Here is a 27,441-nt window from a genome sequence, read left to right as displayed (position 1 = left end):
GGTGGGTCTTTAAGTGGGAAATATTTGCTGTCTAAAGTCTCAAAAGCAAAACTGATCCTTAAGGATTCTGACACTAAATTGCAGAGGTGCAGAGGCAGTATGTGTAATGGTTATGACCACAAGCTTCAAAAACAGATTGACAACAGGTTCGTACTTCAGCTCCACCACCACCCTCTAGCTGTGTGATCTTTGGCATGCTACAGTCTTTAAGTCTGGGATCTTTATCTGTAGAAAGGGCAAAATAATAGTTCCTATCTGCTCTCCTTATTGACACGATTAAGTGAGCTAATGCATGCATGTAAGCAGCTTTGCACTGTGCTTGGCACTGGACGTATTCAACTTCATTGTAGCACTCAGCTATTAATAGCTTCACGAGTTGTCAATGGTCATTGACACTGGGGCACGAAGCACTGCGGAAACTACAAAATGCCTTAGGAAACCCAGTCCCCGAGCTCAAGAAGTGCAACCCAAGAGGGCCAAGTCCTGGGACAGCACAGGTAACACGCCCTTAGCTGGAGATGGAGGTAGAAGGGGCAACGTCCGGCAAGGCTGGGAGGAGAGAATTCCGAAGAAAATTTTCTTTCCCTCGCCCTGGGAAAGGAAAAAGGAGCAAGGGACTGGTCAGGGAGGGTCCGCAAAGCGCCTGCGGCCCGCCTCGGTCTGGGCCGGGCTGGGGTGGCTGAGCAGTCCACTCACAGCTCCAAGTTCTGTGGCACCGCCTTCCGAGTGTATCTGGAGATCATCCTCCTCTTCCTCCTCAGCCGCGGCCGGGGCGGGCAAGCCAGGTTGGGGGCCTCTGGCCTGGCCCTCCCGCCGGCTCCGGTTCGGCTCCCTCCCGCCACCTTCCGGCCCCGTCACGCCCCGTCTCTTAGACTCCGGGCCGTCACTCCCACAGGATCCCCACCTCCCTAGTCTTCCGCCCTCCTTGCTTCCCCGTGGAGCCGGAAGTGACGAAGGCACACGGGCACCCACCTAATGCTCTCGCCGATGCGCAACAGGGGCGACGCCCGGGGTTCCGAGGCTGAGCCGGATTCTGACTTTCAGAGTTTCTGCTGTCTTCTGGTCCCAGAGGAGCGTGTGGACCCAGTCTGAGCCAGGCTTTGGCTGCTACTGGCAGCTCCTGACCAGCTCACGTGATAGGAGAGGCGGCTGAGGAAAGGTGCCACAGCAGAGACTTGCCGGAGAGGCCCAGGCCCTAGAACCGTAAGCGGAATTGGCTTCATTTTGTTGGATGAAGGAGAGCGCCTAGTCTGAGTAAAAAGCTCTAGACTCCCAAGTCAGGCCTCTGCTGCTTGGTTGCTTCTCTTGCTGTGCTCCCGGTTTTCTCATATGTACAGTGTGGAATTAGCCTGAGTGATCTCAAAGCCCCTTCTAGTGTTTTCTCATATGTACAGTGTGGAGTTAGCCTGAGTGATCTCAAAGCCCCTTATAGTCCTCGGGTGGGTAGTTAACATCTGTCTACCAGGGTTAAAAGGCCAAATGATGATTTGGACAGAAAGTAGCGAATGAGTGTCTGGATAGAAGATGCAAGTTCCTCTCGACCTCGTTTTACTACTCCGTTAGAAAAACAAGTCTAAAAATCGAATTGCAGCCGTAAAGTGGATAATCCAAAACAGTGTCTTCCTTTACCAAGCCTCACCTGGAAGCAATAGTGAGCTAGTACTTTTGTTTGTAAGGGGAACCCTTAGAAAATAGTTATTTACCACCTCCTAATATACCAGAGCTATACCCTTTGAGACCTGAGAAGGGGGAAAATTTAGGATAGATAATTGTAGGATCAAGAGCCATGGGCAGATTATTTGGGGGTGAAATGATAGGGCATGAATGTTTTGTAGTTTTGAATTCCTCTATGCCATACAACGGGAGAGATTTAATTCTGCAGAGTAAGGGAGATTGCTTTTCAGAAAATTTAAATAATAAAAATTTAAACGAGGTACGGATTATAGAGACGATACAGTAACAGCCTTATTCTACAATTAAGGAAAAAGCCCCAGGAAGAAAGTGAAATGCCCAGAATAACACAACTGGGACTACTGGTAGAACTGGGACTTGTGATAGTGTTTCAAAAGATGTTATTTCAGTGTTTCTAAAAGTGTGTTATACACACCACTGCTAGTGCAAGGGTAAACAGTTTTTATTTTATTCTTACATACTTATTAATTTGGGAATGTGGTATTGGATTTCCATTTATTGTATTATATCAAAAGTTCCTTTAATGTAATCGTAAGTATAACAATGTCATTAAAAGTATGTTAAATAAATGTTATTATAGTTGGTATAGGCAAAAATCATGATGATGGTATGTGGATAACTGAATTTTGGGAAACAACATTAATGGAATTGCCTAGCATAGTTCAGGGAATGGGATATTACTTCTACATTATTCTATATGGTTTATATTATTGAAACTTTAAATGTAGCTTTCAAAGAAGAATGGAGGAAAATATGAAGTTTGCTACAGTGGAAGACACTGTAGAATACCAACTGTTCCTGATACCAGATGAACCAAGGGACCCAGAAGAACACAGAGAGATTCTTCAAAATTACATTGAGAAGATAATGACCCAGTTTGCACCTATGCTGGTCCCCTATATCTGGCAGAATCAGCCTTTCAATCTCAAATATAAACCTGGGAAAGGTAAGGCTCTTTTGCTTATTTTGCTTTGATATGTGTGACTTTTAATGTCATTCTGACAACAGTGATGTGTAATAGTCCATAGTTCATTCAGTGTTAGGAGATTTTTTTAAATTAATTAATTAATTTATTTTTGGCTGTGTTGGGTCTTTGTTGCTGTGTGTGGGCTTTCTCTAGTTGCAGCGAGCGGGGGCTACTGTTCATTGAGGTGTGCGGGCTTCTCATTGCGGTGGCTTCTCGTTGGGGAGCATGGGCTCTAGGTGCGTGGGCTTCGGTAGCTGTGGCATGTGGGCTCAGTAGTTGTGGCTTGTGGGCTCTGGAGTGCAAGCTCAGTAGTTGTGGCACACAGGGTTAGTTGCTCCACGGCATGTGGGATCTTCCCAGATCAGGAATTGAACCCGTGTCCCCTGCATTGGCAGGCGGATTCTTAACCACTGCGCCACCAGGGGAACCCTGTCAGGAGATTTATATCCTGAGCTTTTTATGGTGTTTGCCTCTATTCAGTTAAGCCCTTGAACTTAAAAAAAAAAATTTTTTAATTCATGTTGATGGATGCTTTCTAATACTCATTATCTTAGGTACTAATATATATTCAACATTATTAAGCCATGGCTCTTCTTTTGAACTTTAATTACTATGCCATAATGTATCTAGGTACCTATACTAAACAGGTTCAGGCATCTGGCTTCCTTAACCATAGTTCTTTTAGCTGTTATTCTGTATTCCTCAGTCTTGATAGTATGTTTACTAGGCTGCCTTTCACATAGTTGTTTTGGTAAGGATCTAAGAGTGGCTCTGCTTGGCTTATAAAGAGAAATAATTGAGCTAAATGACCATTATTTGCCACTTGGAAGCATTTTGAGGTTCCTTCACTGCTTCCCTGTATTGTCAGTGCTTGAGATCTGACCTCTGGCCAAATATGGTACTTTGTCCTGTCATTTCTTATAACTTTACTAAAATGAATCATGGATAGGTGACCAAGGCTCTACTCATGCAGTGACTTCTGTGGGGTCTTATTTCAGATCAGGAGCGTGGCATCTTGTGATACCATCATTCTGGCTCTCAATTTAGTGCTTATCTGTTTCCTTTTGGCTAGCAGTTGCCAAATGCAAAACGTTAATTTTATTAAACACCTATTCACTGAAACACGTGATATTTATTGGCAAGAACACTGTCCCATTAGCACAGCCAAAACCAATTCCCTACCTTTTTTCTAGTAAATCAATCATTTTTACACAGTGTTTTCTTGTCTTGCTTAATGGGATTGCTAGCCACCTAGTTATCAAGCTTGTTAGTAATTCAGAATCATCCTCAACTCCTCACTTCACCATGTTCAGTCAGGCACTAAATCCTAGTGTGATTACTCCTAAAATATGACCCCTCTCTACATCTGTTTGGCTACAGTCTAGGCCCCCTTGATCTCTTCATCTGGAAGACTACAGTAGCCACCTAACTAACCTCTCTGGTTCCAGTGTCTGCAGTTCCTGACCCTGTTGCCAGTTACCTTTGTAAAACACAAATTTGATCATGTCACTCTCCTGCCTAACATCCTTCAGGAGTTCCTCATTGCTTCTGGATGAAATTCAAATTGAAGTTTAATATGTAAGGTAGATAAAAATAGACACCCTAACTGGAGCTTCTATACTTGATGAAACTTGGGAAATCTGGAGTAGGGAGAAGAGTTGGTTGGGCAGCTCTTCCCACCTGTTTGGGGATTCTTTTTGCCGTGGTAGCTCTTGAGACACTCCGCACTACACTTGTTTGACCTTCATTCTGTTAATATGGTATATTACATTGGTTGGTTTTCTTGTGTCAAATCATCCTTACATTCCAGGAATAAATCCCACTGGGTCATGGTGTACAATCCTTTCAATGTGTTGTTGAATTCAGTTTGCTAGTGTTTTGTTGAGGATTTCTGCATCATTATTCATCAGGGGTATTGGTCTGTAGTTTTCTTGTATTGCCTTTGTCTGACTTTAGTATTAGGGTAATGCTGGCCTCATAAAATGAGTTTGGGAATGTTTCCTCCTCTTCAGTTTTTTGGTAAGAGTTTGAGGAGGATTGATGTTAATTCTTCTTTAAATGTGTGGTAGAATTCTCCAGTGAAGTCATCTAGTCCTGGGCTTTTCTTTGTGCAGAAGTTTCTGATTACTAATTCAATTTCCTTACTAGTTATAGATCTGTTCAGATTTTCTATTTCTGCACAATCCAGTCTTGATAATTTGTGTGTTTCCAGGAATTTATGCATTTCTTCTAAGTTATCCAGTTTGCTGATGTACAATTGTTCATAGGTATTCTCTTACAGTCCTCTTTATTTCTGTGGCATAGGTTGTAATATCCCCTCTTTCATTTCTGATTTTAGTTATTTGAGTCTTTTCTCTTTTTTCTTAGTTAATCTAACTAAAGTTTTGTCAATTTTGTTGATCTTTTAAACAAACCAACTCTGTTTAATTGATTTTTTAAATATTTTTTCTATTCTCTATTTCATTTATCTCTGCTCTAATCTTCGTTATTTCCTTCCTTTAGCTTTGAGTTTAGTTTTTTCTTCTTTTTCTAGTTTCTTAAGGTATAAAGTTAGGTTGTTGATTTGACATCTTTTATAACTATAAACTTCCTCTTAGCACTGCTTTCACTGCATCGCATCTTTGTGGCATGTTGTGTTTTTGTTTTCATTTGTCTCAAGATATTGTCTAATTTCCCTTGTGATTTCTTCTTTGACCCATTGGCTGTCTGAGTGTCTTGTTTAAGTTCTACATATTTTTGGATAATGCACTTGTTTGAAAATTTCTGCTGATATTCCCAGAACCATGCTATTGTCTGTCATGCCTCTGTGTTTTTGCACATGCACATGTTCTCTCTTTCTGGAAGCCTACTTCTGGTCATTCCTCCAGATGAGTGTAGCTCCGATATCACATATTTATGCTCACATAGCCCTCAGTGTATACCTCTGTTCATCATCTTGTTTTGTGATGCTTGGTTGTCTATCTCCTGTTGTCTAGACCCTAAGCTCCTCAAGAATAAGCTTCTTGTATCTTGTTCAGGATTGCAACCCCAGCTCCCAGTATAGTACCTGGAGCATAGCCAGTCAATAAATGTTTGTTTAATTGAATGATTACTTGTACTTTTATTTGCACTGGTATGTTTATTTAGTTATATGATTGCTTTTCTCTTGTTTTTAGGAGGTGTTCCTGCTCATATATTTGGCATGACAAAGTTTGGAGATAACATTGAGGATGAATGGTTTATTGTTTATATAGTAAAGCAAATTACAAAGGAATTTCCAGAGTTAGTAGCAAGGTATTATAGCTTTATTAATAATTCTAAAGGAATTCTATTATTGAAAATGACTACATTTTTATCCATTTAGTAGTATTTTTTTCTGTAGTCTGGTGGAAATTGTACAAACTTGGGATGTAGATTTTAAACGTGACTTCTGTATTTTCTTCCTTTTCTCTTGTGACTTCCTTTTCTTGAAGAAGAATTAAAGAATCATTTGAGAGTTCAACTTCAAAAAAATTTCAAACAAAACCTGCTTATTTTAGATTTTCTCTTTTTCTTCTTGTTATGAAAGAACAAATACACATGGTAAATAAAATTCAAACAATACAAAAGGGTGTACTGCTCTGACTTCCCAAAAGTAATCACCGTCAAATTTCTTGTGTCTTTAAAAAAAGAAATTCATCTCAGATATGCATATTTCACAGATTTCTTTACTGTGTCTTCCTCTATTAGACTATAGCTATATTTTATGAGAAATCATATACAGAAGAAATTTAAAGATAAATCAGTGTGCAATTTTATGGACAGGAAGCAAAGTAGACGATAGTGCATTCTAATTCAGTTTTAAAAATAGGAATGGATAATTATCTGTAATTCCCAAGTTTTGCCAGCAGAGGGCGCTCCACCCATTTAACATATGTCCTAGTTTTCCTCATCGGCCCCCAAATTCTGGTCTTCTATCCACCCAGTCTTTTCCCCAGCAGAACAAGAAGGAAAAAAGAACAACAATTTTGGAAACTTGTTATTATATCAAAATTTCGGGCATACATAAAAGTAGAGAGATGGGTACCTTCATGTACCCATCACCCAGCTTCAGTAATTATCAACTCCTGGTGATTCTTATTTCATTTACTTCCTTCCCCACTCCCCCATCACATAGCAAGATTATTTTAAAGCAGATCTCCAGTATTATGCCATTTGATTTTTAAATACTTCAGGATGTAAATCTAAGAGATAACAAACACTACTGTTACCATACCTACAAATACATAGCAATAATTTTTTAATGAATGATAGAATTTTAAATGAACAGACACAAAAATAGTAGTTTCTGTCTTTACTAGGATAATAAGAAGGGGGCAATACCTTTCATGTGCTGATTCTGATTTTTATACATGTAATGATGGTTCATACCTACACACTAGGCCCCTAAAGCTCTTTAATAGGCATCTACTGTCTTGTCGGGGTTTTTTTAAAAATTAGAAAAAGGAAGAAGTTTTTCCTGTATGTCTCTGCCAGATTAATATTCCTAAAGTAGAGCTCGAACCATTTTACTACGCTACTCTAAAACCTTTCATTCATTTTGTCTATAAAATTCAACTCATTCTCATTGATTCTGCCAACATTTAAAGCTCTTCACAAAATTATATAACTGTGCTTTTCTAGTCTTGTTCTTTACTCATTGTCATTCTTCAAATATCTACCTTAACTTTGCTACCTCCATGATTTTGCTTATGCTCTTCTCTCTCCCAAGAACATCTCTCCTTTTCTCCGTATATTGTTATCTCCACCCATTAAAAGTTAAAAAAAATCTAGAACAGTATATATGATATGCTACCTTTTGTGCAACAAGAGAAGAAAGAATTTATATTCCTATTGGCTGGATTACACATAAGCAAACTCTAGAAGGATAAACAAGAAATAACAATGGTGGAGGGGTTGTGCATATAGATACAAAAGCAGGAAGGAGACTTTTTCATTGTATAACTTTTTATGTATTTTTTTAAAGTTTTAACCATGTGACTGTATTATCTATTCAGAAATTTAAATTTTTTAAAAGTCATGCAAATGAGGCAAAACAAAATTATCTTTCCAGGTCCAGTAATACCTCCTCCATAAAGGTTTTCCTAATCTTGGCTATACGTGATTTTTTTTCTTTTGAAACCCCATAGTACTTTATATATTTTCCATATTTTTTTCTATTGTTATTTATTTATGTACTTATTTTTCTCTCCTTGTCACCCTCACCTAAGGAATTCCTCCTTACAATCTTAGAGTCTCCTTCAGTGCTTAGTGGTATCTTAAACATTTTGCTTAATTATAGAAATCTACACATGATACATACTCATATATTTACTAAGATGAAGGAGAAAATGTATTAGAACAAATTTGTTTGATTATTAGCAAATATGTGCTTTTTTGAATATAAAGTTAGAAATTCTTTTGCATTAGGATTGAAGACAATGACGGTGAATTCTTGTTAATAGAAGCTGCTGACTTTCTCCCTAAATGGTTGGATCCTGATAATAGTGCCAATAGGGTAAGTATATCCAAGTTTGGAAAATCTACAGAGGTGAAATCATGTTGCAACATTTTCATATGCACTGAGAGTTTGTCACTGCCTGGTATGAAAATTAAAACATCATTTTGCAGGTGTTTTTCCATCATGGGGAGTTGTGCATTATTCCTGCACCAAAGAAACCTGGAGCAGTATCCTGGTTACCGACCACACTCCAAACAATCTCACAAGCACTGAATATAATCTCAACACACCCAGAAAAAATTTTGGCTTCAGAATCTATACGAGCTGCTGTGAATAGACGCATCAGAGGGTAAGAAAAATAACACTTTCACTGCTAGTTAAGGAGCCTTTTGATTTCATGTCGCTCAAGTCTTCTGTTGAATCTGGAATTTCTTTCACCTAAATTAATGCTAATTTTCATGCTGTCTTCATCCTTCGTGAAATTGACCAACAAATTAAACTTACGTGTTTTAAAATCAGGAAACAGATGTATCTTTTAATTTCCATTTAAAAGTGTCATAGGCCCAATAGTTTTGCATTTATTTACCTTAGATATTATGGCTAAGTATTATGTAGATCCATAGATAGAAATTTTCAGACCTTTAGAAATGGAAACCTAAGTGAGCACAATTGTGTTCAGGCTTTTTCTGTGGTTCTTGGAGTATATATGGGATTCTTTGACCTAGGTGGAGCACCTTAGGCTCTATTCAGAAGAGAATACCTTAGTCTAATAACATACTAATTCAGCCATTCAAATGTGAGTGCCTATTAAATGTTTAGCACCATTCAGGTCTTAACAGTATTAAACATTTCTTTTAGCTTCGCTTCAGTACACTTTGTACCATTTTTTAGGAGAATAAATTCTGATTTTATTTTTTATTGGGCCACCTTAATCCCTTTTCTTTATTTTCCATTTCTTCCCACTTTTTCTGTCTCTCTTCCTTCTTGTAGTCTTTAGTATATACAGTATCTTTTTTTTTAATTAATTAATTTTTTTGGCCGCGCAGCTTGCAGGATCTTAGTTCCACGACTAGGGATTGATCCTGGGCCGCTGGCAGTGAAAGTGCCAAATCCTAACCACTGGACTGCCAGGGAATTCCCTACAGTATCTTTATCTTCACCTCTCTTGTCACTTTTTCCATCTCACTCTTGGTGAACCAAGACAAGATAAAATGTTAAGGGGGAAGTAAATGGTATAAGAATCCTGGATGTTTACATGTCATAAAATAAAAATAATTATGTTACCTGTCACAGATACCCAGAAAAAATTAAAGCCTCCCTTCATCAAGCACACTGCTTCCTTCCAGCTGGCATTGTAGCAGTGCTAAAGCAGCGCCCCAGATTGGTGGCTGCAGGAGTCCAGGCATTTTACCTGCGGGACCCCATTGACCTGCGAGCCTGTCGTATATTCAAGACATTCTTGCCTGAAACACGAATAATGACTTCGGTAAGCTAGTTCTCTTGGTCATTTAGTTTCTCTCACTGGAAATAAAATGGAACATTATTTAATTGTTCACTAGAAAAAAATTGGAAATATTCTGTTTCCTCATAGCAAGTTAATATACATTTTTAAATTTTTTCTTTTCTCCTATCCGGGGGAGGAAGATTGTAAGAGACCTGACTCCTTATTTTGTATTTCAATGTTCCCTAGCTATTTCTGACCATATTTTCCCTATTTGAGTAGTTACATCCTCTTAACAATAAAACATTTCATTTCTTCCAGAGAATTAAGAATTATTCTATATCATCCACCCACCAAAATTGCTGTGTAATGTAACTAATGATTTGAATTACCTTAGTGATAACTAAATACAGACAAGTGAAGGTAAATTTTATGGGTATGTGAATTATATCTCCGTAAAGCTGTTACTAAAAAATATAGGCAGTAAATAGGTTGGATCTTCTTTGCATTTATATGAATATGAAGCTCATAAATGAAGTTACTATGAAGTTATTATTAACTATGAAATTATATTCAAATTTTTAATTTCAGGAAAAGACTCACATATTTTGTGCCCCAATGTCCAGGTCACTTTCACTAAATGTCTATATGCACAGTTGGTGCAACAAAGGTTTGTGCCAGACCTGCGGAGTGGATACAGGCTGCCTCCTCCATCTCATCCCCAATACCGAGCCCACGAATTGGGCATGAAGTTGGTAATGTTAAACCAGAAAATTTTATTTTCTTCCTTTATGTCAAAGGGCTCTTAAGAGAATAATGACAGAGCTTAGAAATCTAGATATATACCCTATTAATGTGAGAATGTAGTAAAATGTAGCTTTTCAAATAAGAAGGAAAAGTGGATTCTTCAGTAAGTGATGATAAAACTGTGAAGCTATCTGAAAAATTAAAGTTGATTACCTCACGCCTATGCCAAAATAAATTCCAGTTGGACCAAATATTTAAATGAAAAAAATGAAACCATAAAATTTGAAAGAAAAACATAGGAAAACTTTGAAAATCTGAGTAGGAAAGGCCTTTCTAAGCACGACTTGAAACTAGAAACTATGAAAGAAAAGATTGATAAATTGGATAATATAAAAATTAAGCGGGCTTCCCTGGTGGCGCAGTGGTTGAGAGTCCGCCTGCCGATATAGGGAACACGGGTTCGTGCCCCGGTCCGGGAAGATCCCACATGCTGCGGAGTGACTGGGCCCGTGAGCTATGGCCGCTGAGCCTGCGCATCCGGAGCCTGTGCTCCACAACGGGAGAGGCCCATGTACCGCAGAAAAAAAAAAAAAAAAAGCATTTCTGTATGAAAAAAACATAAATATAGTCAAAAGATAGTAAACTTGGTAAAAGTGTAAAATATATTTGCTATTTATTTAAATTTATTTTATTTTTGGCTGCGTTGGGTCTTCATTGCTGTGTGCAGGCTTTCTCTAGTTGTGGCGAGCAGGGGCTACTGTTCGTTGCGGTGCATGGACTTCTCATCGTGGTGGCTTCTCTTGCTGCAGAGCGCGGGCTGTAGGTGTGCAGGCTTCAGTGGTTGTGGCACACGGGCTTCAGTAGTTGTGGCATACGGGCTTCAGTAGTTGTGGTGCGTGGGCTTCAGTAGTTGTGGCTTGCGGGCTCTAGAGCCAGGCTTAGTAGTCGTGGCACACGGGCTTATTTGCTCTGCAGCATGTGGGATCTTTCTGGACCAGGGCTCAAACCCGTGTCCCCTGCATTGGCAGACAGATTCTTAACCACTGCACCACCAGGGAAGCCCTATATTTGCAGTTTAAATGACAAAGAGGAAAAAAACTAGTAAATGACAAAAGTTGATTTATCTAATATATAGCATTCCCACAATTCAATATAAAAAAATAGTACTAATCAATCAAAAAATCATCAGAAACCATTAACAGTCCACAGAAAAGGAAATACAAATGATTTTTATAAAAAATGTTGATACTTGCTCATAATAAAAGAAATGCAGTTTAAAGCTACAAAATAGTATTTTTCACCATTTGATTGGCAAGTACCTATAAGTTTGATAATACATACTGGGTTTGTAAAAATACATAAAGAGGTACCCTCAAACATTATCGATAGGAATATAAGTTGAATCAGTCTCTTAGAACAGTTTGTCACTTTCCATAACATTTAAAATGCACAAACCCTTCTCAGCATTTTCACTTCCAGAAATCTATCCTCCATATATTTTACTTGTGCACAAAGACGTACGAGGATACTCATGAAAGCATTGTTTATAGTAGCAGAAGATTGGAAACTACCAAAATGTCTGTTAGTAGAGGAGTAGTTGGATAAATTATGGTCTTTCCATGAAGTGGGATGGATAAATTTATATATGCTCATATGAAATGATCTCTAAGGTATATCACTAAGTGAAAAGCAGGGTTCAGAGCAGTGTGTATGTTGCCATTTAGTAATAAAAGGGATGGAGTAGGAGGATGGACATATGCAGACACACACATATCTGCTTGAGTGCATAGATTACTTCTGAAAGGATATGTAAGGAATTGGTGACAGTTTTCTCTAGAGTGATCAGGGAAGCACCCTATTAGAATTATTTTGCCATGTGCATTTATTATATTTTTTAGCCAAAGGACTCTTAAAATGAAGTGGTTCCCTCCGTTTACTATGCCTGAGACTATGTTTAATTCATTTATAATTCTGTTAGACAAGAAACCTTTTGCAAGCCTTTTTTCTGTGAATTTTATTTTATTTTTATACAGCAGGTTCTTATTAGTTATCTGTTTTAAACATATTAGTGCATACATGTCAATCCCAATCTCCCAATTCATCCCACCACCACCCCCCACTTACCCCCCGCCCCCCACTTCCCCCCTTGGTGTCCATACGTTTCTTCTCTACATCTGTGTCTCTATTTCTGCCTCGCAAGCCCTTTTTAAGCAAACAAGAAATAAGTTTAAATTTCTAGTTTTTTAATTAGTGAGAAAAGAAATCTCTTTGAAGAGAATAAGAATCTTTGTTTTGTATTATTTGCTTCCCCTTTATAATTTTTAATCTGTAGAGATTAAGAAACTTGGAAATAAAGTCAGATTTTTTTTTCCTAAAATTCAGAAAGTGTTTTAAATGTCCACATACCCATGTGTCCAATCACCTAGTTCTTGAGTGTGGTTAAATGGAAAGAAATTAACCTAATAATAAAAATTCTATCTTTTCCATCTAGGCTCATGGATTTGAGATCTTATGCTCCAAATGTAGCCCACATTTTTCTGATGCCAAGAAATCTCTTGTGACTACCTCACCGCTCTGGGCTGGCTTCCTTGAAAGTCTGAAAAAGAATGATTACTTTAAGGTAGGACTTGCAATGCATTTTTTAAATTGGACAATCCAGGGTAAGTCAAGCCAGTGAATTAAAGTTCTATGTCCATATTTAATGTGTGACATAATTGTAGGAACTAGAGTTGAAAGGCACCATTCTAGCTTGGTGGTAATGAGGGAGTGTCTATAAACTGTTTCCAATATTTTAGAAAAAATAATAACATCTATATAAAGTGATAAAAGTTATTATTTGTATCAGATGAACAACTTGCACAAATCTGTAAAGCAAACATGAAGACACCAAATAGAAAAGTTAGCAGAGACATGGATTAAAAATTTACCTGACCTAAATGGGAAGGAAATCCAAAAAAGAGGGGATATGTGTATACGTATGGCTGATTCACTTTGCTGTACAGCAGAAACTGACACAGCAGTGTAAAGCAGCTATACTCCAAAAAAAAAAAAAAATTGCAAAAAGACAACTACTAAATTTCTCTTAAAATATTCACTCTCGGGCTTTCCTGGTGGCGCAGTGGTTGAGAGTCCGCCTGCCGATGCAGGGAACACGGGTTCGTGCCCCGGTCCGGGAAGATCCCACATGCCGCGGAGCGGCTGGACCCGTGAGCCATGGCCGCTGAGCCTGCGCGTCCGGAGCCTGTGCTCCGCAACGGGAGAGGCCACAACAGTGAGAGGCCCGCGTACTGAAAAAAAAATTCACTCTCACAAGTAGTAAAGATAACCATATTAACATAATAATAAAGACTGTTTTTCACATATGTAAAAAGGATATGAATGATATTCAGTGCTGTTGAGAATATAGTGAAAATAATACACCTATACATTCCTGATAACATCGTAATAGTTAGAACCTTAACTGGGAAGTAATTTGATAGTGTATTCCAAGAACTATAGAAAGGTTCAAACTTGGAACCTTCAATTTAAATCATCTACTTTGGGCTTCCCTGGTGGTACAGTGGTTCAGAATCCACTTACCAATGCAGAGGACACGGGTTTATGTCCTGGTCCGGGAGGATCCCACATGCCACGGAGCAACTAAGCCGGTGTGCCACAACTACTGAGTCTGTGCTCTAGATCCCATGAGCCACAACTACCAAGCCCGCGCACCTAGAGCCCATGCTCCACAAGAGAGGCCACCACAATGAGAAGCCCGCGCAGCAACAAAGACCCAATGCAACCAAAAATAAATAATAAATTAATTAATTAATTAAAAGAAATAAATCATCTACTTTAAGGAAACATCCAAGAAGTAGAAAAGTCCTTAAGAATATGATGATTTTAAAGACTGTGTAGTGGTATGGAAAACTGCTTATATTATAGTATATTTTTTAAAGAATATAAAATATTAAGTATGAATGCCACCATAAACATGCATGTGAAAGATAGAAATGGTAGTTAAGGTGGGATTATGCTACTTTTTGGCTCAATTTGTACTTTGCTTTATAAATTAATTACTAGTTAATCAATTATTTCTTAATAATGAGTTAAATAATAGAAAATGATAGAAAACCTTCCAAATTGGAAAGAGGCCCTTAATGGTGAAAAGGATGAGGGACCACTACATTTAACCTAGTCCCTTTTTTGAAGAAACTGGAGCCCAAACAGGTACATCAGTGACAAAACAGGGACTAGGACTCAGGCCTCATGATTTTTGAACAATATATTATATCGTACACTGCCTCCCTGAAAGTTGCTGGTGAGCAGGTTATTTTAATGATACCATATATATAATGTTCTGATGGGCATTATTATTTTTTTAGGGACTGATGAAAGGTTCTGCTCAGTACCAGGAAAGGCTAGAAATGGCAAAGAACTACTTCCAACTCTCCATAAACCGGCCAGAAAGGTGAGTTTATCGCTACCTGAAGAGATTGATTACTTGCCAGAAGTTAAGGAGTTACTTACTCTTGAGATAGTTGCAGATGTTGGAGTTTCCATATTTAAACAGTTAATGGCCAGGCTCATGACTACTGAAGGAACAGGGGTTAGGGAGAGGAAGTGTTGTTACAGAAGTTTGCTGGCACTGGCAGCTGTCACCACCATCACCGTCATCATCATCATCATCATCATCATATAATGGCTAACGTTTATTGAGTACTTACAAAGCATAGGCCACTAACTTGTTTAATCCCCCTTAAAGCCCTATGAAATAGGTACAATTATTATTTTCCCTATTTACAGCTCAGAAGCCGAGGCCAAGAGAGATTAAATAATTTGCCAAAGGTTACACAGCTAATAAAGTGACAGACCTAGGATTTAAACTCAGGCAGTCTAGTATTGAGCCATGTGCTTAATTCCTATGGGAGTTCTGGGCTGTGTTTAGATTTTTTTAGGTGGATCTGAAACGCAGGATGAAGCAGGCGTTCACCTTCCAAATCAAATCTCATTCTAACCTGACATACATTTTCTGGGGGAAGAAAGAAATGAACACAGGGTTGGAAGGAAATGGCTCCCCTTTAAAATTTTATAAAATTGAGTTTCAGTTCTGGTAATGGTGGAGTAACATATCAGAATAACCCTGTGCTAATTACAATGATAAACCCTGGACAGAATATAAAAAACAATTATTTGAAGACAGTGGGAAACAACAAAAGCAGGCAAAAATCAGAGGGAATAGGATCACTGAAAGAAGAAAATCACATTTGTCTGACTTGTCGCTTGAGGGTACTTCTAGTCAGTGTGGCTCAAGGAAATTGGAGCTCCTGCAGAAGGTCTTATTGAGCTGAAGAATCAAAGGTCAGAATTTGAATATTGGAAAAAGTTCAGTTTATGTTTGCAAAATTGAATTTGAGATACTTAAAGCTATTAAATAACATGAAAGAAATAAAGGTATTAAATAACATGAAAGAAATAACTTTGTATATGTTATGGTTTAAAAGGTCCTGAGTTGTGTGTGGGTGTGGTTTTTGTTTTGTCATTGGGCTTTTTTTTTTTTTTTTTTTGGTCAAACCAATGTGGTTTTGAACCCCAGTCATTTTGCCAGCATCTCAAACATCACATATTTGTGTAATAAAATGTTCTTTGAAGACTGCATGAAGCAAAGTTGATGCTGAGAGAACTCCAACCTCAGTGTCTGTGAGGTGGTAATGACTTTACAGCAGTCTTTACTCTTTTTTAAGTGTCTAGGGGTGCCTTTGTCCCATTCCCGTCAGTTTTATCTCAGTAATTGGAAAAGATGATGCCTTCTTAGGGTATCCTTTAAGAAAACTTGGGAAAGAAAGTAAAGGAGGTGGCCCTCATAGTTAGGAGAATCTCCCCCTATGATGATCCCTGTCTCCTCTAGGAGACCACTCCCCTTGTTGAAAAGTGTTACCTGATAGTCTTAGGTTGAAGAGAAGTTAAGAAATGAGGGAGACTCACATGTAGGAGAGTTAGGGCTTCTCCCACAAAATAAGATAGATTGATGGTTGGGTAGTTCTTTTTAAATATAATAAAGTTTTTTGTTGTTATAAAAGTAACATATTCATTCATTACAGCAAATACAGAAAGATGTAAGAAGGAAAAAATTTATATCATGAGTAAACCACTATTATTATTCCAATCTACTGCCTTCCAGGATTTTTTTCCCCATAACCGGTTGATTTTTTAAACATTTTTTATACTATATAGAAATCTTGTATCCTGTTCATAATTTTTACTCGTTACGATCTTACATTTTCCATGACCTTAAAAAGTTTTGATAAGCATAGTTTTAAATAACCACACAGCATTTTAGCAAATGGACCATAATTTACTTATTGCAAATAGCTTAAATATCCAACATTTTAATGAGTGTTGCAGGAGAGGCTCCCATTCACCAAACCAGGATAACTTCTAAACAGTTTGAAACCAAACTCACATCTCCCTCCAGACCTCTTCTTTACTTCCCAATGTTCTTTTTTATTAGCTGAATTAATATCATAGACTGTTTCCTACTGTCTTTTAATAGTACCACCATCCTCCTTATCACCCAGACCTCCTCTCTCTCCTTGGATCCAGTCCTTAGATCCTGTCTACTATTATCTTGTGTCTTGCATTCTTTTTCCTTACTGCCCAGCTAGCTACTCTACTTACTTTAATTCTTGAACTATGGCTACACCTAAACTTGTTTCTCAACCTCTAGAGACTCTTCTCTTCCAATTCAACCGTTAGAGCCAGGAGAATCTGCTTGAAGTACGTCTTTAATCATGTTACTCCCGTCTCCTAAAAATTATTAGAGATTGTAATAGTGAAAAATTACAAACAATCTAAGTGTCCATCAATAGTAGATAAATGAATTGCAGTGTATTTACATGATGGCCTACTTCCATTAGTTAATCAGAGATTAGCTAAATATCCATAAATCTAATTCAGGATTTCTCAACCTTGACACTGTTGACACTTTGGACCACTTAATTCTTTGCTGTGGGGGACTGTCCTGTGCATTAGTATGAGGTGAAGCAACATCCCTGGCCTCTACCCAGTAAATTCCAGTAGGACTGGCTCCCCTCTCCCCACCAATTGTGACAACCAAAAATGTCACCAGACATTGCCAGATTGTCCCCAGTTGAGAACCACTGGTCTAAATGAATAGATTTCAGAAACATAATGTTGAGGGAAAAAAGCAAGTTGTAAATTTGTAAAATACGGGTGCTATGCATATAAATTGTAAAAATACACAAAATATCATGTATTATGTATAGATACATGTATCTATATTCACTCAATAAATACTTATTATCTCCTATGTGCCAGGCCCTATTCCAGGCACTGGGAATGCAGCAAGTGAACCCAAAGTCTCCCTGCCCTTATGGAGCTTATATACTAGTGTAGGAGAAAGACGGTAAACCATTATATGATGTTAGATGGTAATGAGTACTTTGAAGAAAAAGCAGCGTTTGGGGGGAGAGATATAAGGGCTGCTCTTCTAGATAGGTTGGCCAAGGAGTTTTTCTTTCAGAAGAGATCTAGGGAAGTGAGGGAATGAGGCAGACAGGTATTTGAGGGAATAACATTTCAGGTAAAGAGAACAAAACAGTAAATACAACAAATAGTACACACACTCTCTCTGTCTCTGTCTCGATCTCTATCTCTCTGTCTCTCTGTCTCACACACACACTCAGTGGCCCAGGAGGATTCTTGTGAGAGCAATCACCTTTGGGTAGCAGAGAAATGGATTGGAACTGGGAGTGTTGATCATCAAAGGAAACTAACTTTATCTATCATATTTTTTTGTAAGTACACGCACATATTACTAGTTTGGTTTTTATGTTAAATGTATAAATGTAATCATATAATTAAACTAGAGATAAGTATAACAATATTATAATTCTGGGTGGTAGAGATATGGGCATTTATTGTATTACCTTTTCAACTTGTCTATATTATTTAAATCTCATAAAACAAAAATTAAAAATAACAAAGAAGCCATCAGTGATCACCCACTCCTTATTTCATTGAGTCTAAACTTAGCCATTTCACGCTTGCTGTGCTGTCATCCCAGCCCATCTATTCAGCCTCGGATTCCACCCTTAAGCCAGACTGAACCCCATTTGCTCTCTGAACATGTTCCTCACTTCCCTGCCTCTATACAAATGCTCATTTATCCCCTTGCATAGTTTCTCTACCCTATCTTACCTGTCAGAATCCTCTTGATTCTTTAAGGCCTAACTCAACTTCTTCCATTATCTCTCTCTTTTTTTTTTAAACTTCTCTGCCTCCACCCCAGTGAATAATTACCTTCTCCTATGACCCTTGTTTTGTTTGTTTGTTTTTATTTGTTTTTAATTTTGGCTGTGGTGGGTCTTCGTTGCTGCGCACGGGCTTTCTCTAGTTGTGGCAAGTGGGGGCTACTCTTCGTTGCGGTGCATGGGCTTCTCATTGTCGTGGCTTCTCTTGTTGTGGAGCACAGGCTCTAGGCGTGTGGGCTTCAGTAGTTGTAGCACTCAGACTCAGTAGTTATTGGCACGTAGGCTCAGTAGTTGTGGCTTGCGGGCTCTAGAGCGCAGGCTCAGTAGTTGTGGCGCATGGGCTTAGTTGCTCCGCAGCATGTGGGATCTTCCTGGGCCAGGGATCGAACCTGTGTTCCCCTCACTGGCTGGCGGACTCTTAACCACTGCACCACCAGGGAATCCCTCCTATGATTCTTTGTATTGATAGCATTTGCTATTCGTCTGTGACTTTATATGTTTGTAATTTATTATGATTATTTGTATATTTCTTTTCTCTCTCCTAGTAATATTTACATATTATGGAGTAGGGATAGTTTCCTGTTACCCACATGAGTTAGCAGGGTGTGCAAATGTTTATTAAATGAATGCAAGTCCATTATGTAACTTGATTTGCTCCATTATAAATAGTTCAGACAGGGTTCCATGAACTTATATAACAAATCACATCACCATCACAAAATAACTCACTCATCATGTAAATAATCTGTGTGTATTTCATTATCAGTTTATAGTAGGAGGAGCACAAAATAGTATCAGAAGACTTGATTTCAAGCCTTTGCTCTGTCCAACTAAATGACCTTGCAAAACTTATAGAAATTCACTGGGCTCTGGTTTTCTCATTTGTAAAACAGGATTATTACCTCCTCATAATAGTAAGTAGAAGGCTAAATGTGAAAGTGTATTTGAGGACTTCCCTGGTGGGGAAGTCAATCTAATAATAAAGAAAATGTATTTGAAGTGCTAGCCTAGCAATCTAATAATAAAGAAAATGTATTTGAAGTGCTAGCCTAGCATTTAATATATGATAGATTAATTTTTGTTTTGTTTATTTTTTGGCTGCATTGGGTCTTTGCTGCTGCGCGCAGGCTTTCTCTAGTGGCAGCAAGCGGGGGCTACTCTTCCTTGCAGTGCGCGTGCTTCTCATTGCGGTGGCTTCTCTTGTTGTGGAGCACAGGTTCTAGGCGCACGGGCTTCAGTAGTCATGGCACGCGGGCTCAGTAGTTGTGGCTTGCGGACTCTAGAGTGCAGCCTCAGTAGTTGTGGCGCACAGGCTTAGTTGCTCCGCGGCATGTGGAATCTTCCCGGACCCATGTCCCCTGCATTGGCAGACGGATTCTTAACCACTGGGCCACCAGGGAAGCCCTGACAGATTAAATTTTGTTCATACTTTATGCATGTTAGATTAATTTTTGTTCATATTTTCTTCTGGGTTTTCTTTTCCTCGTATATATGATATATATAAATCGAAAGAGTGATAGTAAATCATCAGCTTCATGATAGTGTTCCATGGAGCCTGCTGCAGATCCAAAGGGGAAGGCAGAATGGGCAGGTCTCTGAGCCTCCAGCGTCCATTTCAATCAAAGCAGTCTTTCAGGTTTTTTTTTTTTTTTTAGCTTTACTGAGGTGTAATTGACAGAATTACAAAATTATAAGATATTTAAAGTGTCATCATAGTGATTTGATATACCTATTCATTATGGAAAGATTCCCACCACCGAGTTAATTAATAAATTCATCACCTCACATATTTATTTATTATTATTATTTTTTTTGGCTGCATTGGGTCTTCGTTGCTGTGCGCAGGCTTCCTCTAGTTGCAGCGAGCGGGGTCTACTCTTCGTTGCAGTGCGCGGGCTTCTCATTGCAGTGGCTTCTCTTGTTGTGGAGCATGGGCTCTAGGCGCACAGGCTTCAGTAGTTGTGGCTCACAGGCTCAGTGGTTGTGGCTCACGGGCTCTAAAGCACAGGCTCAGTAGTTGTGGCTCATGGGCTTAGTTGCTCCGTGGCATGTGGGATCTCCCCGGACCAGGGCTCAAACCCATGTCCCCTGTGCTGGCAGGTGGATTCTTAACCACTGCGCCACCAGGGAAGCCCCACATATTTATTTTTTGTGTATGTGTGTGAGAATAATTTTTGCTCTCTTAGCAGATTTCAATTATGTAATACTGTGTTATCAACGCTAGTAACCATGTTTTACATTAGATCCTATGACTGTATTTATCTTATAGCTGAAAGTTTGTCTTTTTACCAGCCTCTGCTTATATCCCTCATCCCAAGTCTCTGACAACCACTTTTTTATTCTGTTTCCATGAGTTTGACTTTTCTTTTAGATTCCACATATAAGTGATACCATGCAGTATTTTGCTTTCTCTGTCTAGCTTATTGCATTTAGCCTAATGCCTTTAGGGTACATCCATGTTGTTGCAAATGGCAGGATTTCTTTCTTTCTCATGGCTGAATAATATTCCATTGTGTGTATGTAATCACTATCTATCTGTCTATTTATTCACATCTTTATCCATTTATCTGTTGATGAACACTTGTTTCCAATCTTAGCTATTGTGAATAATGCTGCAGGGAATATGGGTGTGCAGACATCTCTTTGAGATCCTGTTTTCATTTTCTTTGGATAAATACCCAGAAGTGGGATTGCTGGGTCATATGGTGGCTGTGTTTTTAATTTTTTGAGGAACCTCCGTACTGTATTCCATAGTGGCTGTATCAGTTTGCATTCCCACCAACAGTGCACAAGGGTTCCCTTTCATCCACATTCTTTCTTTTTTTTGGCCACACCACGTGGCATGTGGGATCTTCCCCGACCAGGGATCTATCCCATGCCCCCTGCATTGGGAGCGTGGAATCTTAACCACTGGACCACCAGGGAGTCCCCTTTTCTCCACATTCTTGCCAACACATTATCTCTCTTGTCTTTTTGATGATAGCCGTTCTGACAGGTGTGAAGTAGTATCTCATTGTGGTTTTTATTTGCATTTCCCTGATGATTAGTTGATGTTGAGCACCTTTTCTTGTCTTGTATGTCTTCTTTGGAAAAATGTCTGTTCAGTTCCTCTGCCTATTTTTAAATCAGATTGCTTGGGAGGTTTTTTGCTGTTATGAGTTCTTTATATATTTTAGATATTAACCCTGTATCATATGTTTGGTTAGTGAATATTTTCTCCCATTCTGTAGGTTGCCTTTTCATTTTGTTGATGATTTCTTTTCCTGTACAAAGCAATTTTTCTTTTTTTTGGCTGCATCACCCAGCTTGTGGGATCTTAGTTCCCTGATCAGGGATTGAACCCGCGGCAGCGAAAGTGCCAAGTGCAACCACTGGACCACCAGGGAACTCCCCAGAGCAGTTTTTCTTTGAGCACTTTTATATTTTAGAGTTTCTGGTGGAATTTTGAGAAAAAGGATTCTGTGTCCTAAACAAATGTTTAAAAACAAATTAAACTAGATAATCCCTTCCAACTTTAAAATACTCTGTTTTCGTGATTATTATTCTAAGTTCTCATTAAATACCCATGTCTTTGATTTTTTATAGCTCTCATGCTATGAGCCCAGGTGAAGAAATCTTAACGTTATTACAGACAATACCATTTGATATAGAAGAGCTTAAGAAAGAAGAAGCTAATCTTCCCCCAGAAGATGGTGAGTGATGGACCAGGATAGAGCAGAGGGGTTAGAGAGAATTGAAACATTCCACTAAGTCTCAGAGGGTCCTTTCCTGAGAGTACCTGTCATGTGAGTATAGTATGGCAGTGTCATGCTTCTTTTTCAGATGACCAGTGGTTAGATCTCTCACCAGATCAGCTGGACCAGCTGCTGCAGGAAGCTGCTGGTAAAAAAGAACCAGAGCCCGTTTCCAAGGGGCAGGAGGAGAACTATGACTTAACTCAAGTCTCAGAGAGCATGAAAGCTTTCATATCCAAAGTCTCAACCCACAAAGGAGCAGAGCTGCCTCGGTAATTTGTGTTAAAGTATAAATATCTAAATGGTTATAGCCTATATGTTGACATCATCCAGTCATTGCCAGTTCTCTCTCTCTTTCTTTTCCTTTTTCTTTGTTTAAATTTTTTTTTTAAATAAATGATTTTTACTGCTTTGTTTTCCTCTTTTGGTGCCTAGTACTATGATAACTTACTTATCTGGCGTCAGATTTCTAGTAACCTGATCCCTTATGATCCTTGAAGTAAGCCAAAGAGACCACTCAGCAGATGTAAAGGCCACCACCCCAGAGCTGTGCAGGGCAACCATGTACTTTATTCTTTAGATTTTTACTCAGAATTTTATGGACTCCTAACTTCTAGTTCTCATCAAGCTCAGACTTCTGATCTCCCACCCTCAAGCAGATTGGAAGCTTCAGACTCAAAAGAGGAGGATAAAAGTGTTTATCAGAGGAAGAAATAATAACAGAAGAAATGAGATGTTACATTTGGCAAGTAATAGGGAAAAAAGGTAGATAGAATTGTTACTTGCACAGCAAATATCTCTTCATTAATGTTGATGCTCGTTAGCCTCATGAGAAGATTAAAGTTTATGTTTAGTATTCTCTCTTTGAGAAAGCAGAGATAAGGGAAGGTTTGTTCTTACTTATTTTTAAAGACTTCGTTCTTAAAAAAGATAAACTTTATTTAAGCCTTTTTTTTTTTTTGTGGTACGCGGGCCTCTCACTGTTGTGGCCTCTCAACCACTGTACCACCAGGGAAGCCCAGATAAACTTTATTTAAATGAACTTGGATAAATAACAACTTCTGCTAATGTTAGATATATTTTATGGGAGGTGGAGGGTGGGTAGATCCCTAAATCAGCGTAAATTAAATATGCATAATCAAAGTGCAGTTTTTACTTTTATTTCATCAATCTTTCCCATTTCTGTTGCCCTGTCAGTAAGCATAAGTTTTAAAATTGAAACTACAGTTTTCCTTTCTGTGCCTCTTTTGAGAGTATATATCTGGAGTGTTCCTAAGAATGGCACCAGTTTAGAAAAAGTTTCAAAGAGTTTGGGATAAATTGTCTTTTTCCTTTAATCTTACAGAGAACATTCTGAGGCTCCAGTCACTTTTGATGCAGATTCTTTTCTTAATTATTTTGATAAGATCTTAGGTGAGTTACAGTGTGATGTTTATTTTCATTTTGCAAGTGTAAGTAGTATAGCAATTGCTAGAGCATTGGAGCATTGGATCTCATTTGCTTTTTTTTTTTTAATGATTTTGAGTTGCTTTCAACCATTAATTATTGCCCTATTGAATGATTTTGCAGAGGATGCTTTGCTTAGTGCCTGACATAGCTGTTCATTAAATCTTTGTTGAATGAATGAATGCTGTGTGTTTAGATAGGGTTTTACATGGGCTCCTGTATTACACTGTTTTTTTTCTCTTTTAGACATACTGCACATATACACTAATAATAAAAACACAAATAGCCTAGTTTAAAAAAAAATCAACAAAGGATATAAACAGGCTTTGAAGAATAAATATAATCAATAAATATAAACAGGCCTTGAAGAATAAATATAATCAATAAATATTTGAAAATAGTTAACTGTTTCTAGTAAGCAAGTAAATACACAATAAAAATAAGAACTTTTTTTTTGCCCATCATATTGGCAAAAATTTAAAAGATTGATAATAGCCAGTTTTCTCAAGAGTTGGAGAAATGAGCACTGTCAAACTGTGGGAGTAGAAGTGTAAGTTGTCTTTTCTCAAGGCAGTTTGGTACTCCAGAATGTTCATAAACTTTGACTTAGCTATTTCACTTCCAGGAATTTAATTTATGAAAAAGTTATATATGCTAAGATGGTGATTGCAACATTGTAGTAGCAAAAATTGGATTATAGTTCAGTTTTACAAAAAAAAAAGTAGAAAAGCAAACCATAGTTCAATATGTATATATATAACAAATGTGTTTTATATATATGTACATATACACACACACACAGAATTGCATAAATAAAGGTCTGGGTACCCACTGAACTGTGAAAAGATCTTTAACTCTGGGAAGAGAGTGAAGTGTGAGACAATTCTGCATAACTTGAATGTTTACATCAAAATGTATTCCTGGATTATGTAGTTTTTAAATTTTTTAAGTAAAAAATTTTAATTAATTGAATTCACATTAAAAAGAAAAAGCTGAATCTTTCAGCTCAGGCTGTGTACTTTTCTGCAAGTGTTTGCCAGCAGTACCATTTTCTGGAGGGGATTTTTCTGAAGTAGTTTGCCTAATATTCGCTCTTTTTTGATAACATTTTAGATAACATTCTAATTCTTTTGAGATGTGTAATCACTCCAAAAAAATTTAATGAGTGGCTCTTTCTGTGTTGGGGTCTATGTAGGTTCAAGGCCCCATGACTCAGACTCTGATGAACTGGATGAGGAAGACTCTGAATGTTTAGATAGTGATGATGACTTGGATCTTAAAACACAGGAGCCTGGGGAAGAAGCATCTGTAAAAGGAACTCTTGCTGATCTCAAGTCATACATGGCCCAGATGGACCAGGAACTCGCACATACCAGCATTGGCAAAAGTTTCACCACCCAGAAGCAAATGGTATGTGTGTGTTCAACCTCTTTCCCTTTTGAGTCTAGTACAAAGGATAGCTAAAACCATATTTTATCTTAGTTTTTCTTTTCTTTTTTTCTATTTGATTCATGATAATTTTCTGTGATGAATTTTTTAATTTGAATAAATAAGAATGCTAATTTTTTCCTAACACTGGTAGGCTGACGGATTACTGATTTTCTTAAACATAAGCTTGACTATATTACTTATTCTATGTTATCTATCAGGATTTTTTTTTAAAGTCATGTGATATGTTCAAATTAGTATGTGGTTGCATATTTCTACTAATAGCTTAAATTGATTTTAAAAAAAGAGAAGGGATATTAAATATGCAAGTAATTTTCAAGTCTTAATAGTGTTTGTTTTTTATGTTTCCCGTATTTAGAGCCAAATTTAGAATTTATCTTCCACTCATGTTTTTATCCTAGTTTTTATACCAGCACTGTCTAACCACAGATAGAAAGAGAATGGACCCTGGAGTCTCATGGGCGGGGTTTGAAATCCAGCTCAGCTATCCACTGTGAATGTATCCATTAACCAATAATCTTCATATCATAGAATGAACGTGAGAACCAAATGAGACAACAGTAAAACCCATAATGAGCCCTTAATTAATGTCATTCCCCTTGCTTTGATCATCTTAACCACATTTAAAACTAATCACTTTTAGTATTGCCAAAACCTACTAGAAACCATACATTAGGTTTTAATGTGAATATGAACCACCTGAAGATCTTGTTAAAATATAGATTTTGGTTAAGTATGTCTAGGGTGGGCCTGAGATTTTATATTTCTAACAAGTTCCCAAGTGATGGATGTGCTGCTGGTCCATGGACCACACTTTGGGTAGCAAAGATATAAAAATCTATAGATCAAGCTGCAATCTCTCAAATTCTTTCCTCAGCCTATGAAATCAGAGGCTCAAGTACCAATTCACAGTCTCTGTGGTTGGATCCCACAAGGCCTCAGGTTTTTTGTTTGTTTGTTTTTTTATTTATTTTTTTTTTGTGTGGTACACGGGCCTCTCACTGCTGTGGCCTCTCCCGCTGCGGAGCACAGGCTCCGGACGCGCAGGCGCAGCGGCAGTGGCTCACTGGCCCAGCTGCTCCACGGCATGTGGGATCCTCCCAGACCTGGGCATGAACCCGTGTCCCCTGCATCGGCAGGCGGACTCTCAACCACGGCGCCACCAGGGAAGCCCAGGCCTCAGGTTTTTAATTTTGTTTTCTCATTGGGGTGGGGATTGTGGGTAGGGAAGAAATCTCACTTCTTTCACGTAGAGAAAATTTAGATTCTTTTTTTTTTAATGTTCATTTTTCTGTTTATTCCCTTTTAAAACTCTTAGGCAAGCTATAAAGTTACCTCCTTAATTCTGGTTATCTCCCTTGGGCTATTTCAAAATCGGGAAGAAATCCATTTAATCTGCAGAAACTTATCCTAGGAAGAAGTGTGTTTTAATCTTCAGAACCAAATTTTAATATGTGTGTTCAATTACATAGTTTATTATTAGACTTCATTTTTATTTTCTATCAAGGGAATTTCCTTTCTAATATGGAAATCAATTTTACATTGTTGCTTACTTAGCTTTTTAATGTAACTACCATCCAACCTAATAGCATATTGTACCATGATTTTCTTTTCCCTCCATGAACAAGGAGCCTCTATCCCAGACTGCCAGTAACAATTCAGAGGAGGAAGATTCTGGTGCAGGAGGATCTGTTATGACACCAGTGGATATAGACCTGAACCTGGTTTCAAACATACTGGAATCCTATAGTTCCCAAGCTGGACTGGCAGGACCTGCTTCCAACCTTTTACAAAGCATGGGTGTGCAGCTGCCTGACAGTGCTGATCACGGACCCATAAGTAAGCCAACAAAAGATTAGCCAGCAAACCTAGCCTCTGTTTTTTCTTCTTAAATAAATATTGAGTCTGTCTATGCTCATTTCTAGTTTTGATTACACATTTAGTAAAAATGTTTTCTTCATTTTAAGTTCACAGATTAACTTCTCCTCTGTGAGCCCCAAATGTTGCCCTCTCTGCACAAGTCTTTATGATCTCAACTCTGGGATGCACACAAGGTTTTTTTTTTTTTTTGCACACAAGGTTTTGAAATCAGCAGAAGAGAGAGAATCAAGCCCTTGAGATAAGATGTACACTCCATGTTTAGAACATTAAGTTTATCGAGAATTAAATATTGGGTAGAGGAAGGAAGGTAGATAGGCAAACATGAGGAATGAATGAGTTGCCTTTTTATTCCAGTTACCAATGACCTTGAGTCT

At 38.1% G+C, this 27,441-nt stretch overlaps 2 protein-coding genes across 3 annotated transcripts in view; one reads left to right on the top strand and one right to left on the bottom strand.

The window, feature by feature from the left end:
• The window catches only part of FAM149B1 (family with sequence similarity 149 member B1), a 61,047-nt gene extending 60,153 nt beyond the window's left edge, over positions 1-894 (bottom strand). For both annotated transcript variants that reach the window (XM_082674352.1, XM_082674354.1), the window contains exon 1: positions 697-894. In XM_082674352.1, coding sequence (XP_082530478.1) covers positions 697-743 — 47 coding nt within the window. In that variant the 5' untranslated portion in view covers positions 744-894. The remainder of the gene's footprint in view (positions 1-696) is intronic.
• On the top strand, positions 416-27,090 carry ECD (ecdysoneless cell cycle regulator). Its single transcript, XM_082674351.1, has 15 exons — positions 416-497; positions 1,045-1,203; positions 2,421-2,638; positions 5,815-5,932; positions 8,087-8,174; positions 8,288-8,466; positions 9,411-9,603; positions 10,185-10,313; positions 12,797-12,925; positions 14,670-14,755; positions 22,143-22,249; positions 22,380-22,563; positions 23,637-23,704; positions 24,933-25,147; positions 26,815-27,090. The coding sequence occupies exons 3-15, from the start codon at positions 2,434-2,436 to the stop codon at positions 27,043-27,045; spliced, it is 1,932 nt and encodes a 643-aa protein (XP_082530477.1). The 5' UTR covers positions 416-497; positions 1,045-1,203; positions 2,421-2,433; the 3' UTR covers positions 27,046-27,090.
• The last annotated feature ends 351 nt before the right edge of the window (positions 27,091-27,441 follow it).

Source organism: Grampus griseus (genome assembly GCF_964374135.1).
Source record: "Grampus griseus genome assembly, chromosome: 16".
Classification (NCBI taxonomy): Eukaryota; Metazoa; Chordata; class Mammalia; order Artiodactyla; family Delphinidae; genus Grampus; species Grampus griseus.
The sequence above is the reverse complement of the archived record's forward strand: the minus strand, read 5'-3'. Positions and strand labels throughout refer to the sequence as shown.

Coding starts and splice junctions, on each gene's coding strand:
- ECD (XM_082674351.1), top strand. CDS start 2,434: ATGGAGGAAAATATGAAGTTTGCTACAGTGGAAGACACTGTAGAATAC. Junction 8,175..8,287: donor CTGATAATAGTGCCAATAGG/GTAAGTATATCC, acceptor ATCATTTTGCAG/GTGTTTTTCCATCATGGGGA. Junction 23,705..24,932: donor TTATTTTGATAAGATCTTAG/GTGAGTTACAGT, acceptor GGGTCTATGTAG/GTTCAAGGCCCCATGACTCA.